Here is a 19440-nt window from a genome sequence, read left to right as displayed (position 1 = left end):
GTTTACTTAATAGGGATTCTGTTTGTTCATACCCTGTGTGAGCAAAATTAGAGTCCTTATTTATTGTTTTTTGTTTTTGTACTATAATCAGATACTTATTCAGAGCCTATCAATTACATGGCTCTGTATGAAAAACTGACTATTACATTAAATATGGATTCTGCAACACAGAGCCTTCTCTTTGTGCTTCTCTCTCCCTCTTTTTATTTATAAAATGTATGTGTTTACCAGGTACAGTGTCGTAAATCAATTCATCAAAGTAGTCTCTAGATAAAAATATTAAGTTACTTTTATTCAGAGCTTTCTTGAAGCCATAATATTCTCTTGGTATTTGCAGTTTACTCCTTTCAAGCTCTGACTCTTTTCACTGATTTCTGACGCCGAAGGCTGTTTCAAATAGTTTTGCAGTTAATTGGAATAAATATACAGCTTCTTAATGAGGGCTACTTTGAATGCTAATATTTGTTCTGCATTTTTTGAGTTCTGATAGAGTTCTTATAAAATTCATATGTATCTTCTATTAAAAATGTATGTATGTATGTAAAATAATTAGCATTCAACCTTAAAAGTGTGTGGTCAATTGTGATGTATCTTATTTTACCAATATGTATCCTTTTAAGTAATATCATACCTTCTACAAAGAACAGCTATCGACTCTCTGCAAACAATGATCCATTTGAAACAAAGTCTTATATATCTATTTGAAATAAATTGTATATAATGTCATATAAGTAACAAAGTGATTCCTGGTGCTACTAACCATTTGTTTGTAGTTCCAAACAGGTTATATCAAAAACAGTGACTCAGATTCTAAAAATAAAGATGGCCACATGACAACTATCTAATGAAGTTATTTTATATGTCATTAACTTAGTGCCTTGAACCTCCCAGATGAAAAATAGGGTATTGACAAGTCTAATATGGTTAAGATCATAGGATTTGAATCTGTGTATGTAGGTTCAAGACCTGGTACTTACCTATGCATTCTTGGTTAAGTTAATTAACCGATTTAAGCCTCTGTTTCCTCATATATAAGTGAAGTAGTAAAAGTACTTCCTTCATAAGGTTGTGATTATAGACATTTTATACAAATTAAATGAGACCATCCATTGTCAAGCATGCATCAGAATGCCTGGCACCTAGAGATTCTTAGTTAATGTTTGCTATTGTGATTGCTTGAGGAGGACAAGTGTGTTTTCATATGTTGTGATGTTCTTTCACGTTCCATTATGTTATGAATAGATTCTGGAAACCGAAATGGAGGAAGTGATGATAAGACTAAAAATGCTGATAGAAACTATTTAAATATTTTACCTGGTAAGTATTATTTTAAATTGCAATTTTCTTGTCATATACTTTGAAATCTGATTTGAAACATAAGTTCTTATGGTATACTTTATAAAAAGTTTGTCAGTGTATCACTTTGAAACAACATCATATCTATATCATTCACTTTTACAGATGTTCTGCAACTTAAGTCTTCTACTAGTACTGACTTCTGTAGATCCCTACAAGAAAACTTGCTCAAGCAGTTGCATAAGCTTTATTGTTATTTGCTCTTTTAGATTTCCTCTTTTATACATTGTTTCTTTGTTTCTTTAATGAACCAAGAAATAATTTTTACTCTGAAAAATAAACAATGGTACATAAAGATGTAAACAGTTGAACTTGTAGAGAGAACATGGGGTCATTTGATTTAGAATCTTTCTTATTTCTATTTTCCCATCAGTTTTCTTACTTTCTATTTCTTTAATTTCCTTATTATTCTTGGATATATAGTGTATAAACTGGAAATTCAGTCTCTTGGTCCTCTCCCAGATTGAATTCACTCTGATGATCCTTAATAGTGTTTATATGACAGTGTATAACAAGGAAGACCTATTTGCTAACTTTATAAATGTAAAGTCTTTTAAACTAAGTGGTAAATTTTGCAGTCTCATAAATAACCAAGATTGTTTCTTCACATTTCCTCCCCCAGATTTTCTACATATAGGTCACATTCCGTTTAATCTAAACAAATTGCATAACCATTTCTGATATTACCTTGTCAGTCCCAGTCAGTTAGCTTGTGGTCATCAGCTTCCGAATTTCCATCCACCTTCAGATATCCTACCTTAGTGGATAATGTTAGAGGCAGGATTGCATCACTACTTTGTGGAACAGGAAACTGTCCTCCTCTCCATCTAAAAATACCTTCATTGAGACAGTATTCATTGTATTTCTCTTCACAGATCCATAATTTAAATCATCCATATTTTGTGGCTTTCTTTAAATTTGCCAATCTTATTATCTATTCCAAAAGTACTGATGCCTGTTTTTAAAAAAATCTTAACTCTTTATTGCTATATTTATTTCCTTTCTTGCTCCTTTTTGGAAAAAGCCTATATCTCATTATCACCACCAAATCAAGAAGATATGTTGTAAGTCTGCATTAAAAAAAGATCATTAAACTGTTCAGTTAGACATGCTGATAGCATCTGAATTTTCATTTCATTAAAAGATGCCTACACAGCTAAGAAGTAAACAGAGAAAAAAGATCCAAATCACAAATGCTTTAAAATTTTTAAGTTGTAAAAAAAAACAATTTTATTTATATACTTTTACCAGTAGTTTTGCTTTACCATTATCTAAATGTTTACAGTTTATGTCATCTAATTCTCACAACTACTTTGTAAGGAAAGCAGTCAGGCATTATTTTTCCCATTTCATACACGAAGTACAGAGAACCTATAAGTTGAATTGATTTACCCAAGATTACTAACCAGTAAGTGCTGGAGGCCAGATCTTAATGCCCAATCTAGTCCTTTTTCTACTATCTTATATTGCTCTGATACTACTGCCAGCTCCGTGGCCCCCGTTTTACTAAGGGGTAAAATGAGGCCCAGAGACAGGTCTTCTGAGGTCAAACAAAGCAGTGCCAATGTGGGGATTAGGAGCATCTGACTGTTCACTAAGTCACCTGCCTCTGCTGGACTATAGCCATATTTAACACTATGACTTGCATCACCTAAATGATCAGTAGGACTTTAAAACATACTACACTTCTTTGGTCCCAAAAGGATATTGTCTCAGAGAGAGTCTACCAGGTTTCCTATAAGCAGTCTGTGTCTTTCATTGCCTTCCAGGAAATTATAACCGAACTATTTTTCATCAGACAATCTTATTTTACTTTTTATTTCACTAGTTTATTTTCATATTTATGTCTCTGTTTTTTCTTTAATTTCTTTTTCTGCTTATCTAATTCTTTTATCTAAAATTAGAAAAAAAGACTTTTTCCTGGGGCCCGTCAGTGGCATCCATGGGCATTAGCTTTTGTACGCTGGTAACTAGAAGCCTTTCACCAAGCAGCCAAAATTGTTTGCAGAACTGAACAAAAGTCAGTGTGGCTGGACAGGAAGAGAGGTTGAGGCAAGAGGATGTCAGACAGATAGGCAGTGGCCTTGCAGACCACAGTGAAGAGTTTGGACTTCTTTCTGAATGTGGTGTGAGCCTGTTGGATGATTTTACATAGGGGAGTGATATAATCTGATTTATGTATAAATCATTTTGCGTGCAATATGGAAGTAGTTTGTGGGTCGGCAAGAATGGGAGCAGAGAGATTCTTTAAGAGGCTCTTACAGAAACCTAAGTGAGAGATGATGGTAGCATGAGCTACGGTGAGAGCGTAAAAACAGAGAGTTCAGATTTGAGATATTTGTTGAAGGTGTGACTGAAAACAGTTGGTGGTGAATTGGATTAGAGACTAGAGCAGAGGCACTGAGAAAAAAAGTAATGAAGAGCAACTTCTGTGTTTCTCTCCTGAGAAAATAACATTAGAAATTGAGGTGGAGAGGAGCAGATTTAGGGTCTGGGGATGACAGGTAATCAAGTGACCTGTTTTTACATGTTAAGTTTGAGTTAACACTTTGATGACTGGCTGTTTTGGGCCAGAACTCGCCCGGCAGCCAGCTACTTTTCTGTCATGACTGGTCAGCAAGGTGTTTAAATTACTTAAATTAATGTAAGTGCAGACACAGTATATTCATGACCAGTCAGAAAGGTGTTCGACGTTTTGAGCATTTACATCAACATAGAGATGATGAATACTCACTTGATTTACTATTTGGTGATCACTTCATACCAACTTATGAACCTAATGCAAAATTGGCTATTGCTTCTTTTTTCACCACCTTCTTTTTAAGAATTTAGAAACAGTAATCAGCCGTAGCTGTTTTGGCTCAGTGGTTAGAGTATCGGCCAGTGGACTGAAGGGTCTTGGGTTCGATTCTGGTCAAGGGCATGTACCTACATTGCAGGCTCAATCCCAGCCCCAGTCAGGACACGTGCAGGAGGCAACCAATTGATGTGTCCCTCTCACATCGATGTTTCTCTCTCTCCCCTTTCCACTCTCTCTGAAAAGCAATAGGAAAAATATTTTCAGGTGAAGATTTTATATATACATATGCAGTAATTATTATATTTGCTTCCTGAGCCCAACATAAGTTCCTGATACACCTCTACTAGTTTAATGCATTGACTGCCTATCACAGCTATTTGTACAGTCCATAGATCGCAGTGATTTTAGCGATTTGAAAAGCATGATTGTATTTTTTGTTCACAGGAGAATTTTACATTACACGGCATTCTAATCTCTCAGAAATCCATGTTGCTTTCCATCTTTGTGTGGATGACAATGTGAAATCTGGAAACATCACTGCTCGCGACCCTGCCATTATGGGACTCCGAAACATACTCAAGGTTTGCTGCACCCACGACATCACAACAATAAGTATTCCTCTCTTGCTGGTGCATGATATGTCAGAGGTGAGCTTATAGGGAAATACTCTAATTGTATGAATGTGTTAACCCTCCATATTGTATTCTATAATCACTTTACATTTTAAAAGCACTTTTTTTTTTTTTACTAATGACCTTTGTATCTCCTTTCTGGTTAATAGAATTGAGTAGCATATAATACAGGACAGTGAGTAATTCTTAACCATATATGTTCAGAGAATTATAGCATTATTCTATAGAAGGTAAACTAGAAAATCAAAATTATCTTTAGCTTTGGATAAGGCATATGCTCCTACTCCTCCCCCTCTCCCTCCTCCTCCTCTTTCTCCTCCATTTTTGTCTTTAGCATTAGATTTGCCTCCACATTTATATTTGGCTTAGGCTAACATTAAAATTAGTTTGCATTCTCTGAGTCTGTACTGATAGGCAAGGGAAAGAGATGTTAGATGACAGGAAGAAGCCAGCTTCATTTTAACATTTTGTCAAGGATGCTCTTTGGGTCATACAAGTACTGACTTCTACAATTAAAACATGACATAATCATGCATTTATTTTATTAAGTACTGGACTTTATTTTACATTTAAAAAAACAACTCTCTTTCCATTATTGTTTGCTTTCTCTCCTGCTTTCTTTCCTTACCCATGTATAAACTGACTAGAGGGGCTAAGTTGTGGAAATAATACAAAGTCTAAAAATTCAACTTTAAATAGCCTGGAGGAACAAAGTAGTCTCAAAACAAATGTATGTAGGCAAGTCTTTCTGGGAGAGCCAGGGGCCAACCTGGTGATGAAGGGCCCATATTAGCAACTGGTGGCATTTTTTTTTTTTTTTTTAAGTAAAATGACCAACTGGTAAGTGCAGATTGTGAATGTGAGGAAGGAAGCTTGCTCATTGATTATTAAAAGTTATTTACCAAAATAAAAGATATTTATGACCGGGAATCGAACCCCGATCACCTGGATCCTAGGTTGACGATCAACTGCTGAGTCACGCCCAGCTGGGCTGTTTTGCTTTTTAGAGTGACTGAGTCTCCACTTAGACTGATTGTAAGAGGCCTCAATACCCTATATAAACACACACACACACAAAAATCAATGCCATGTAAGACAAGATGATTTTAAATGGTTTTCCACTTAAAGTCCATTTGTATTTTTACCAGACACATGATCATTTTGATTAAGATAATTCTGGCTCCATCCTGAAAGTTGCCTCATACTTTCTCATCTCTCATTCCATTCGCTTCTGTAGCCTCAGTCATATCTAATATGGTATCAGGGGAGATTGACATACACGTGTTTCCCCCCCACTGTAGCTTTATAAAGTCTTAGTTCCATCAGGAATTTTTAGCCATTGTTAAGTTATCATCACTAACTAGTCCACCCATAAAAGAGTCTTCGGGGCGTAACAAAGAAAGTTTGTAATGAATTCTGGCCACAAGGAAACATTCAAATATTCCTGCAGCTGGACTCCTGGTTAACCAGTTTATAAAAATGGTTATATGTAGGTGGGAAACAACCTCAAAAACAGTGTTTCCAAAAGTCACTAAATTCGGATTTACTTCAGACATCTGATACTACCAGCATTCCCTCTCCCACAAGGTTACAAAGGTTACATGTTTTAAATCGGGACAGCCAGCTGCAGAACATTAAGTTTGTTTCCAAAGTCCATTTTAATTCACAAAAGTATATTGAGCCATGATCTTACCATTGGTTGTATTTAAACATCCATTCAGGTCAAGAAGTTTATTCTATAAATTCAGACAACACTACACAGGATATAGCGGTAAGATTTGTCTTAGATTTCCTGCAAGGATCCCAAAGCATTTTCAGGTGTTGTTTTCTTCCTCTAACAAACAGAATTGCTAGACACTCCGTTACCACATTTTAGTGTATGCGCCATGATAATATCTAGAACAGTCTATATCCTGAGGTAAATAAAAAGAGCTGTAGAAATGAATTGCAGTTTTTTTTAAACAAAGCAAAGGAAACAATACTTTATCAGCAAGAAGAAGGATATACTGATATTACTAGTTTCATTGTGTAGATCTTTGTGATCCGAAGATACTGTCGTATTGGAGTCAGTCTAACCTGATAGATATGGAATGAACCTGCAAGTCAAGAGTCCTGCCTTCCTGACTTTCTTTTATTTTTACTATTAGCTTGTTGAATAATCTGGGCCTTAGGGATTTTAGTTGTAATTGTTATGGTAGATAAAGATGTTTGGGTTTTTTAAATTTTTTATTGCTGTATAATATACATATAGAAAAATACATATATCATAAATATATAGCTCAAATTTTCACAAACTGCCCAGCCGGTCATGGCTCAGCGGTTGAGCATCGACCTAGGATCCAGGTGATTGTGGTTCGATTCCCTGTCAGGGCACATACCCGGGTTGCGGGCTCAATCCCCAGAAGGGGACGTGCAGGAGGCAGCTGATCAATGACTTTCTCATCATTGATGTTCCTATCTCTCTTCCTCTCCCTTCCCCTCTCTGAAATCAATAGATTTTTTTTTCCCCCCCACAAACTGAACACCAATGTAACCATATCCTGATCATTTAACAGAACATTACCAGCACCCCAGCAGCCACCCTTACTCCCAGTCACATAAACCCCAGTCCCTCCAAAAGGATAACCACAATTTTCACTTTGAAAAGCCTAGATTAGTTAGGTGTGGTTTTGTAGTTTGTATAAGTGGAATGAATCATATCGTACTTACTCCTGTATCTATCTGGCTGCTTTGACCCAATATTACGTTTGTGAAGTTTATTTATATTACTGCTTGTGGTTATAGACTTCTTTCTCATTGCTATATGTCATTCCATTGTGTGACTAGACCACAATTATTTAGCCATTTAACTGTTTATGGACATTTGGGTATTTTTCAGGTTTTCATTATTATGACACATGTTGCTATGAACATTCTATACAAACATGTTGGCATTTCTGTTGGGTATATACTTAGGGTTGGAATTGTTAGGTGTCAGGGTGTGCACATGTTTCACTTTGGTAGATACAGCAAAATACTTTCCCAAAGTGGTTGTACATACATCATTGTTTTTGAATGTGAAAAATAAGAAAGCCAGACTAGCTCTCACCTGCTGATAATGGCTGTGAAACAGATTAATACAAGTATTTCAGGTACCTCAACAGCGCATACTTGAGAGTAAACAATAGTCTTGCAATTTCCTTCATGGATACATAAACTCATAAAATAATTCTGATATATAACTTCCAAGGCATACAGTGAAGACCTGTATACCATGGGAACCTTAAACGCCTTTGCAGTTTAGCCTCACTCTAATCAGAGGATTCAAGTTGAGTAGTCAGCGCGTGTGGCTGTTAACTTTAGATGGACAGTATTTTCTGCAATTATAATCAGAATTGACATTTTAACTTTAATTTCACAAGTTTAGAATTTATTCTTTGTGTTCAGTGCCCACTTACCATCTAAAGTATAGCCAGGGGGCCAATTTTCTGCCTCAGTTCCAAAGTCTGAAGTGTTTCACATGATCCATTCAGCTTTTTCAGTGGATCTCTTTCAGTGAGTTCTCACAGGTGTGACAGTAAGATTGTCACTTTCTATCTTGTTACCTGATCCACTATGGTATATACCCCATCTACTGTATAACATATACTAAGATTTATTCCAGAAGAAAGCTCCTTATGAGACTGCAGGCCGCATCCCATGATGACAGCCAGTAAGTCATGTTTTTTCATGACCTTATCGACTTCTAAAGCCTACAGTTTACCTTTTCCAAGTACTCAAAGCCATTCTTTTTAGGTGCTCATTTTAATCAGAGAAAAAATGATAAGAGATGCTTGAGATGGAGTCTCTGTAGACAAACGGGAGATTTAAAAACAACTAGGATTATGTATGCGCGGATGCATTGCATGCAACTGTCTAGCATTTCCTTTCAGATTCAGATGCTGCTAAGCACAATGAAGTTAAAGTAAATGGAATATGAGAGTTTATATTGTCTAAAAGTTAAATGTCTATCACTTCAAAGATAGCCTGAGGTCCTATCATGAATTGGTATTTTGGTGTCTTCTCTGATAAAGCTTTGCATTAATTCACATCATTCTGAAGAGTGTGAAGTTCGTAATTTCTCTCATAGATATTTGCTCTACATCATGCTAGTACCACACATATACAGAAAGCAAGGTAGCATGGTGTTAATGGATAAAAGGTGATGATCTTTGGAGAAGGGACGGCAATGAAAGTACTTCATTATTTTTTTCCCATGTATTTTTTATCAGACCTTTAGAACCATCCCTAATCTAACTTGTGCTTTAATCTTTCATCATCATCATTATCCTCATTTTAAAACATTGGGGTAGTACACTGTATATGTTGGTGTTCAAAGCTAGCCCTGCTGAAGCTCTGTGCTTACAATTCACATTAGTTATCCTCATGTGAGTAGTGATGCTTAGGCTTCACCTTAGCCTGAAATAATTCAGAGGCTAATCATAACTCTCAATAAGTTATAGATTATAAGACAGGTTACTGTCAGAAAATGTTTTGTTACATATAAAAATGAGTACCCTACTTATAGTAATAACTCCTTGATATTATTTTCATAGTATTTTGAAAAATGTTATGTTTTAGAGTAACTTTTTTTTTTTTTTAATATATCTTTGTTGATTTCAGAGAGAGGAAAGGAGAGGGAAAGAGAGAGATAGAAACATCAATGATGAGAGAGTCACTGATCGAGCCCGCAACCCGGGCATGTGCCCTGACCAGGAATCGAACCCCAATCACCTGGATCCTAGGTCGATGCTCAACCGCTGAGCCACACCCGGCCAGGCTAGAGTAACATTTTAAGATGTTGCGAATACCTTATATATATGTTCCTATATATGATCCTTCAATAAAATGTTTAACATAAGTGAAAGATAAGTATGCCCTTAAGGAAATAAAACATCATGATTGAAAACCAGTAGAAAAAAACAAACATAACGGATATAAATGATTTGAGGCATCAGAATTATGACACAAAAACCATAAAATAGTTGCTAACTTGTCTTAAAAGAATTTGAAGATAAGTTTAAATGTCTTCAAGTAAAAAGATGCTATGAAAAATGTCCTAGCAACTACAGAATTGAGCTTTTAGTTGCCAAAAGAAATTTTAAAAGACCTAAATAAATGGAGAGATATACTGTGTTCATGGGTTGGAGGCTCAGTACATACTGTAAGATATCAGTTCTCAAGGTGCTCTACATAGACTTAAATGTTAGTCAAAATCCTTATAAGGCAATTTGGAAGATATTAGCAAGGTCATTCTAAAAGTTATATGAAGTGCATAGAGCCTAAAACAGCCAAAACAATTTTGAAAAAGAACAAAGTTGGGGATCTTACACCAATTGATTTCCAAACTTACTGTAAAGCTACAGTAGCCACTACAGTGGCAGAAGAATAGACCATGGATCAAAGGAACAGACTAGAGAATCCAGAAATAAATCCATGCATATATGGTAGTTTGATCTCCAGCAAAGATGCCAAAGCAGTTCAGTGGGAGAAAGGGGAGTGTTTTCAACCACTGGTGTTGGAAGAACTAGATATTCATATAGAAAAAATAAACTTGACTTTTACCTCACATCATACATAAAAATTACCTTCAGATGGATCATAGACCTAAACCAAAAAAAGCTAATACTATAAAACTTCTAGGGAAACATAAAAGAAAACCTTGATGATATCAGGTTAAGCAAAGATTTGTTAGGACACAAAAAACATAAGCCATAAAAGAAAAACTTGATAAATTATACATAATTAAATTTAAAACCTTTGTTCATCAGAAGATACTGTTAAGAAAATGAAAATGCAAGTCTCAGACTGCCCCCCCAGCTTCAAGTGATTCACTGTGCCTTTCTCCGTGTCTTTTTAAAAAAATATGTTTTTATTTATTTCATAGAGAGGAAGGGAGAGAGAGAGAGAAACATCAGTGATGAGAGAGAGTCATTGATCAGCTGCCTCCTGCACGCCCCCGACTGGGGATCGAGCCCACAACCCAGGCATGTGCCCTGACTGGGAATCAAACTGTGACCAGGTTCATGGGTCAGTGCTCACCCACTGAGCCACACCGGCTGGGCTCAGTTTCTTTCTTTTTTTAATTTATAAAGGTTTCTTGTAAAATACAAATTATGTACATTATAAAATTCCATGAAAACATAAGTCATTATTGTAGTTTTAAGAGCTGTCAGCATTTCCTCTTAGCTGTGGGTAGGTATTTCTTAGTCACCTTGCTCTCACTGTACACTATGTTTGTTAAACTGGGGAGGAACAAGATAAAAGACAAAAACTTGCCACTCTGTGCATGTGTGTACCCCCACAGACACTGTTCCTTTTTGTAAACTTTGAACCAGAGAAGTATTGTAAACATAATGTAAACATTAGAAACATTCTACTAGTCCTTTTTATAAGCTTCTAGAACTTTGGAAAAGAGGATTTTTTTACTTTTTAGCCCTCTCAGAAAGTAAACCCCTTTTATTTATCAATCTTAACCCCTTTTATTTATCAATCTTGGACACAAAAAGTAGTTTCCGCCCTGGCCAGTTTTGCTCAGTGGTTAGGGTGTCGGCCTCAGACCGAAGGGTCTTGAGTTCGATTTCCAGTCAAGAGCACGCACCTCAGTTGTAGGTTCGACTGTGGGCCCTGGTCAGGCTTCTATGGGAGGCAGCCAGTTGAGGTCGGTCTCTCTCTCTCTCTCTCTCTCTCTCTCTCTCTCTCTCTCTCTCTCTCTCTCTCGCATCAGTGCTTCTCCCCTCCCCCCTCCCAGGCTCTGGAAAGCAGTGGAAAATTATCCTCAGATGAGGATTGAAAAAAGAAAAAGCAAACAGTAGTTTCCTATAAAAGTCTGTTTCTATAGAAAAAGTCACTTTCTTTTTAAGTTTCTATAAATAAAATGATTCACTGTTCCTAAATTTTTGAGCATCTATACAGTCAGTATTATAGAAGGTCATAAAGATGACAAAACACGGCTCATGCCCTTAGCCAGCACACAGCTTAAGAAAACATAAGTCCCATCTCCCTGCCTGTTCTTCCTCCACACACACACCCCTCCAAAAAGACAGGGTAAAATGTGATTGTTGCAATAAAAGAAAAGCGACACAATTCCTAGTTGGGGAAATACATTATGAAGGAGAAGGAAGTTAAGCCGGACTTTGGAGACTGAAGATTAGATTTCAACAGATGGAAATAACAGGAAGGACATTCTGGGCAGGAGAAATAGCTTAAGGCAAAGTGGGAGGAGGTGGGTGACAGGCAGGCATTGTGGCTCATGTTCAGGCAAGGTGGACAGATATGCTTGGGTGAAACCATTTTTAATTCAAAAGTTTAGGAACCTGCAATAGTTTTGGTCCTACTGTAAATAGCCTTGAATACTAAAATAAAGTCTTAGATATTATTCATGAGACACTAGGAGGCAATTATAAGTTATTAAACAGAATGTAACATGATCATAGATGTGCTTAAATTAGCCAATTCAGTGGTTTGGAGGGGAATTAGAGTCCAGGAAACCAGGTAGGAAGCCTAGCAGTAAGTAGGCATGCAGCCCAAAGACCTTCAGAGTCTGACAAAGAACTAGGATCATTCAGTGACACATCATCAGCCCCCAAGAGGGGTCAGCAAGTTTCATGAAGAAAGGGAGTGGTCACTAGTGGGAATTATGCCAGAAACAGCTATTAGAATAAGATTGAGAAAGAGTTTGGTAATAATCATTGAATTACAACCCAACGTCTGAAGTAAAGATCCATGAGTCCATATTGATTAAACAGATGGTTATCCCAGCTGGCGTGGCTCAGTCATTGAGCATCGACCTAGGATCCAGGAGATTGAGGTTCGATTCCTGGTAGGGCACACGCCCAGGTTGCGGGCTCAATCCCCAGTAAGGGCGTGCAGGAGACAGCCAATTGTTGACTCTCATCGGTGTTTCTCTCTCTCTCTCCCTCTCCCTTCCTCTCTCTGAAATCAATAAAGACATATTTTTAAAAACAACAGATGATTGGGTGGATGGATGGATGACAGATAGATGATAATGATAGATGATGATAGATAGATGATAGATAGATGATGATGATAGATAGATGATAGATGATAGATAGATAGATGATAGATAGATAGATAGATAGATAGATAGATAGATAGATAGATAGATAGATAGATAGATAGATGATAGATAGATAGATAGATAGATAGATAGATAGATAGATAGATAATAGATAGATAAAGAATAAACGAGTCTCATGCAGAAGAAGTCCAAATCATTTATGTAGATACTCCATTCTTAAAGAGGGCTGCAAAAAAACCTTCACCTCTTAAGTGTGTGCTGTTCACTTTCCAAAGAGTCTAGTGTGGGAAGTTTGGAGGGTGGGAAAATAAATTTACAGTGGAGAAACATAGAAAACACTACCCACAACCAGGTGATCCAGGTCAATATCAACAGTCATAAGTCATGTTGATAGTATGTACCCTTGGTATGATTTGATGAAATTACACTTTATCCCTATAGTTTTCCTACCAAAATCCATAGCGCAAGTTTAATCATCACAACCCCATCAGACAAATTCCAAGAGAAGGCATCCTACAAAATACCAGACTAGTATTCCTCAAAGCTGTAAGGTCATCAGAAACAAGGAAAGTCTGAGAAACTCCCAGGCAGGAGAAGCCTAAGGTGACGTAATGACCAATATAATATAGTATCCTGGATGTGACCCTAGAACAGAAAAAGTCATTAGGTAAAAACTAAGGAAATCTGCATAAACTATGGATTTTAGTTAATAATAATGTATCGATAGTGCTTCTTTATTGGGGGTTATAGAATGATTTTCTTGTACTACTGTATTTACAAAGAAAGCAGACAGTGCACTCAGTACAAAGAATAAAAATGTATTCAGGGTTTTATTTTTCATTGACAGCAAATAAAAACCCGTTAATGAGATGCCATTTTGGGATCTATTAGTAATAATATTGAATAATATTCTAAGTAATATTTAAGTGTCCAGATGCTGGTAAACACATGGTGAAGTTGGATGGTGCATACATTGCTAATTGCTAATGGCTAATGTAAATTGGTATAACCTTTTTGGGAAGGACCTAAATTTTATTTTACTAATGTATAGAAATAAGTATCCCAAGAAATTATTCAAAAGCAGGATATAGAGCCCTGGCCAGGTAGCTTAGTTGGTTAGAGCATAGTCCCAATATGCCAAGATTGCAGGTTCAGTCTCTGCTCAGGGCACATACAACAATCAGTGAATAAATGCAAAATCGATCTCTCTCTCTCTCTCTCTCTCTCTCTCTGTATGTCTCTCAAAACAAACAATAAAAAGTAAAGGAAAAAAAACAAGATAGAGATAGATAAATAGATATAGATATACATACACACACATATACATAAATATGTTCACTGCAGTGTTAGTAACAAAAAATGGAAATCTAGTTATAAGGGGCTGTTTAATAAATTATGATTCATTCGTTCAATAAAACAACAGTTTTTAAATTGTGTTCTGAAGATCCCCCAGAATCCTAGCCCCTTCTGGGGGGTCAGCAAGATTTTTATCAGTTTTAGTTTCTAATGCAATAAATATCAAGAGGTATAATCCACATAAGCAAAAGCTCATTAGCTTTTGAGCTCAGTGGTTGAGCGTTGACCTAGGATCCAGGCGATCGGGGATCGATTCCTGGTCAGGGCACATGCCCGGGTTGAGGGCTCGATCAATGACATCTCTCATCATTGATGTTTCTATCTCTTTCTCTCCCTCTCCCTTCCTCTCTCTGAAATCAATAAAGATATATTTTTAAAAAAAAACAAAAGCTCATTAAAGTCCTCAGTGATTTTTTAAGAGTGTAAAATGATTAAGACCCAAAAAGATTCATAATCACTGTATTGAAATAATAAACATTTTATTGTTATAATTATGAAGACATAGAACATGGGGAAATAATTTTGATGATAGTGAAAAGAAATAGAATTTAAAATGGCATAATCACTCATCATAACAATGGGAAACTTGGCCAAAGATTAGACAGGAACATAGAAAAATGAATGCATTTGGTTTGGTAGGTGCCTGGGATGGAGAGATTGTTTATTCTATTACTTCTGTAGTAATATGATTAAAACATTTTAATGCATTGCTTTTTCAAATTCTATACAATTTAATAGAATTACTCATACTAACATATTGAGAGTAGTAGATGGAGTTTACACATCATTTATATTTATGTTTAGAATTATCTAGAAAGTTTGAAGGATATATTCATTTTTAAAATTATACTCACTATATATATATATAATTATATATCCAATTAGTTAGCATTTTACAAGTATGTACAGTATAACAGATGCCTAAAATACCAAAAGAAATCTAGCTAAAATTAACTAATAGTTACCTGAATCTGTTCACAAACTGGATGATCAACATTATAGATAAATTAAGATCTGACTATATATTTTTTTACAGTTCTATTAGAAACAAGATTTGTTTTGTTTTTAGGAAATGACTATACCATGGTGCTTAAGGAGAGCAGAACTTGTGTTTAAGTGCGTCAAAGGTGAGCAATAACCTTATATTTAACAACAACCTATATTTCTTCCTCCCAAATGTTGAGAGTAGAAAGAATGTGAGTGTTACCCATCATCTGGTGCCTCAGTTAAATGGTGTAATAAGCAAATATTTTCATAATGGACTTTTTTTTACTTATCCTAGTTATCTTTTACTAGTCACATTCAGCCCTCTTGAAATACAGGATATTTAGATATTATTTAGATTTTGCTCTGATTATAGGTTGTTCTTCATTGCCTTTTTTCTTTAAAAACAAAACAACAGAGCTACATGTTTAGCCTTCAGTAACCTGTTTTGGCTTTATTGTGTAGAGACTGAATAGGACTTGAGAAGTCATAAGTAAGTGTGTTGACAGAGCAATGTTAAACATGTCTGGCATGGAGAATTCAGGATTACAAACATTTATCTGTCCTTTAGGCTTAGCCTCTCTTACAGTAAGTGACTACCTAAAATGTCAAGACATGAAGCCCCACAATGAAAATTCAGTTAATTTCAATAAAGGACTGAGTAGGTTTGAAGACCAGAACTCATAATTCAGCAAAGTCTATTCTGTTTTAGGTTTCATGATGGAAATGGCTTCGTGGGATGGAGGAATTTCTAGGACAGTGCAATTTCTGGTACCACAGGTGTGTTATCTTAATATATCTCACCCCAATTTAATCTCAGTTACAGTATTTCCCACAGATATAGTGAGCACACTGCCCTAAACTCAGTATAAAATAACAAAATGCTAACAGTTTCCTCTGTTGTTTTAAGGGAGAAGTGTTTGGATACCATAAAGGCACTTAGTTTATTGTCAATAGTGTTAGCATCTACCACTCAGGGGATCTTTTTATTTAACCCCAAAACCAAACTTGACTCATCGTCCCTTCTTTTTTCACATTTATGTTAAATAGATTTTGAAGAGTTCATAAATAAGGGCCTTAGCAGAGAATGGTTCTGTATTCTGTGTAGACCTTCGCAAATTAGTGGTATTTTTATTATTGATTACACTAGTGTTAGCTAGGGTTTTTCTGATAATCAGACCTATTATTTGATAGAAACAATATAAGTCCCTAGAGGATGGAGCCAGGAAAACACCCCCTGCCTACAGCTGCGCAGTTAAATCCGTTGTGAAAGATAATATTTACATATTGCACTCCATGTCTAGAACTAGTTCCATAATTTAAAATACTTTAAATTTTTAAAAAATCAATAATGATTTAACAAATACAAACTTTTTTTTTTTACCTCTTACAGAGTATTTCTGAAGAAATGTTTTATCAACTCAGTAACATGCTTCCCCAGATCTTCCGAGTATCATCAACACTTACTCTGACATCCAAGCACTAACCCTTAGAGATCACCGTGTTGGCAGAAGAGGATTATTAAACTCTCCAGGAACTTGCCTGTGCTGGGATTCTGTCAAGCAAAGGATGCCCAGAAAGAACTTGTGACCCATGCCACAGATCAAATCATGATAGACGTCTGTTAAAAATTCATCTACTGTACAGGCTAGTGATCAGTCCCTAACATACACATTTATTGTGAAAGTCTCCGAGAAAATGTCTCTTTTTATCATATCCTACCTGTGAATATTAGTAGGTTAAAACTTCCTATATATCACGTATGGACACTTGATGTGGGAGAGTGTTCACTGCATTTTCATAAAGACATGTCTTTTCCCAAAGGTATGAATCACATCATATCATATGAATCATTTCTTGTACCTTGTAAAGGTACAAGACTTCATTAAGCATACAAATAAAATCTTTCCTCTATCTTATTTGCTAAGTGAAAATTAAAAAGCACTGAAGTATAGATTGCAAGTATGGACGTCTTGTGAAAATCATTTTGTATAAACACAAATATATGACACAAAATTTTTAAAATTTTCCTATTTCAAAAACTTGCCTTTAATGTACTCTTTCTAAGGTCTTAAAAGTTCATAGTCAGAAAAAGACATTGGATTCTTTTCCTCTGTCTCGTCTTCCCTGTGTCACTTGCCCTTGTCTGTTAATAACATTTCATGGGCTGAGAAAATAGTGTGCCTATCTGCAAGCCCAGTGGAAAGTTAGTCTATCCCAGCACCTGGCAGTATTTAGTGCCTATAAACATTGTGACAGTCAGACAATGAGGATCATTTTTATTTCTCCATCCTGCTCTCTGCATTCGCAGGTTCTCTAACCATTCTTCTACTTGCAATATTTTACTGATAACTATGTCCCCATTTCTGTCTCTGCTCTGTTTCCTGTCTTTTTCCATTGTCTTTCCTTATAGAAATACTTTTTCAAATGCTGCATATCACTTATGTATCCCATCTATAACATTTGCAATAAATAGTGACTACATTGACCCCAGACATTTACAAAAGCAATAGTTTTATCAAATTCAAATTGTGTGGATGTTGTAACTGGCCAATGGGGTGATATGGAGGACCTTTGACATGATAAAATGGTATATCCTGATTCCAAGAAACAGAAAGCACTTGATTAGTATTCCTAAATGTAATACCTAGAGTAACTTTTAGTACGCAAAATGCTTCCCCATAACATGGAATGTGTCTTGATTTTCTACTCAAGGAAATGACTGTCAAGCAACAACACTAAAGACTACACCCACTCCAGACTGTGTCCATTACACACTAACACTTTCCAAATCCTTTTCCAAGGAACATAGTGATCCCACCAAGAAAAAAGTAGGTATTCTGCCCTTAGAGCAAGAAATCGTCTTCCAGGTACTACTGTTCCATTAAGACAGATTCTAACACAAAGCAAAGTAGACAGGTAGAAATTAGGGGTGTGCTAGAGCAGCCTCAGAGACTGTACGAGTTTATAATGTGACAGGTCAAGTTGGAGGTGGGTGTGGGTGTAGTGGGGTCCGTCAATAAAGGCATTCAAAAAGAGGCATTGAGTCTCTGCACAAAATTTCTGTAGCTAAGTGTACACTCAGCAGCTTAAAGGGTGCATCCAGGGTCAGGGTGTAGGAGTTAGGGTTCATTCACAGAAACTTGGCGAATGCGGCTGCCCAACCCTCCCTTTGTCCCGACAAAGCTGTTTTATTAAATTATTTATAAAGTAGTGGCTTCACTCCAGGGCAGTTTAAAGTTTCTCTTTGGCCTGTAAAATGAAGATGAATTTTAAGTATTCATTGTTCACATGGTACTGTATTATGAGATATTACAGAAGTGATAAATTAGAATAATGCTTATGATGTTATATACCACTGATATGAAGGCGCACTAAGCTAAAAACAAGTATATAATTTAAGGTAGTAAATATACACATTTAAATGGTGGGGATTTTAATGAAGCAGTGGATGAGGAAGTCTGGAGTTCTGCATTTGGACTGGGAAGGATGTAATTGGGGCCTTTTTCTGAGTGATCTAGGGGGCTTCTTGGAGGAGAGTGGTTTCAGGCACTTCATGAATGAAGTGAAGAAGGAACCTTAGTAGGCTGAGACTAGCAGGGACATTCTAGGTATAAGGAGCAGAAATAGAATGAAGGAAGGCAGTGATAAATGGTTAGAAATCGAGAAGCTGACCACAAGAGTCTCTTGGGGTGGGGATGGAGGGCCTGGGCCTTAGCACAAATAATGGTGAAGAGTCAATCAGTGAGCACAAGTTTTTCTATTTCTGTAAGCAATTAAATATTACCAAGACAAATGACAGTGAGGTCCTCAAGGCCATAAAAATATGCTTTGGAAATCACGCAGGGGCATTGAGCCTGAGGTCTCCATTCCTTGCTGCTCTTTCACCTCCTGCCCCATTTCTGCTCTCAAAGTACAAAACCAAGCAAGGCTGTACCTTCCCATCGATCAAGAGGTGTGGTACCAGCTGTCCTCAGCATGACACTCTGACTGGAATGGAAGAAATGCATGAAAAAGAATTTCAACAGAAACACCTGGGAGTTGGCAGATCTCTTACTGGCACAGGACACGCTATCTTTTGTGTCCTGTCTAATTCTCACAAGAAGAAAAAATGTTCCACGAAGGAAAGATGAAATCTACAGTAACATGCCTGCTCTAGAGGCCTTATAGGAATCAGCAGAGCTGTGTTGAAAGAGGGGACATGGATTAAAGTGAATCCTCAGGCAATTTTTCAGTTTCTAGGTGAAAATTAT

The 19440-nt window shown here is 36.4% G+C and overlaps 1 protein-coding gene across 5 annotated transcripts in view; it reads left to right on the top strand.

Moving 5' to 3' along the window:
• The window catches only part of FERRY3 (FERRY endosomal RAB5 effector complex subunit 3), a 42097-nt gene extending 23879 nt beyond the window's left edge, over positions 1–18218 (top strand). For 3 of the 5 annotated variants that reach the window (XM_081128799.1, XM_081128798.1, XM_081128797.1), the window contains 5 exons: positions 1243–1317; positions 4601–4803; positions 15273–15330; positions 15900–15967; positions 16581–17770. In XM_081128799.1, the coding sequence (XP_080984925.1) occupies positions 1243–1317; positions 4601–4803; positions 15273–15330; positions 15900–15967; positions 16581–16673 (497 nt within the window). In that variant the 3' untranslated portion in view covers positions 16674–17770. Of the gene's footprint in view, positions 1–1242; positions 1318–4600; positions 4804–15272; positions 15331–15899; positions 15968–16580 lie in introns of all 5 variants that reach the window. The other 2 variants (XM_081128795.1, XM_081128796.1) reach the window with 1 other exon arrangement.
• Positions 18219–19440: the final 1222 nt, after the last annotated feature.

Source organism: Miniopterus schreibersii, assembly GCF_964146895.1.
Source record: "Miniopterus schreibersii genome assembly, chromosome: 2".
NCBI lineage: Eukaryota > Metazoa > Chordata > Mammalia > Chiroptera > Miniopteridae > Miniopterus > Miniopterus schreibersii.
Note: the sequence above shows the minus strand (reverse complement) of the source record. Positions and strands in the feature narration are given on the sequence as shown.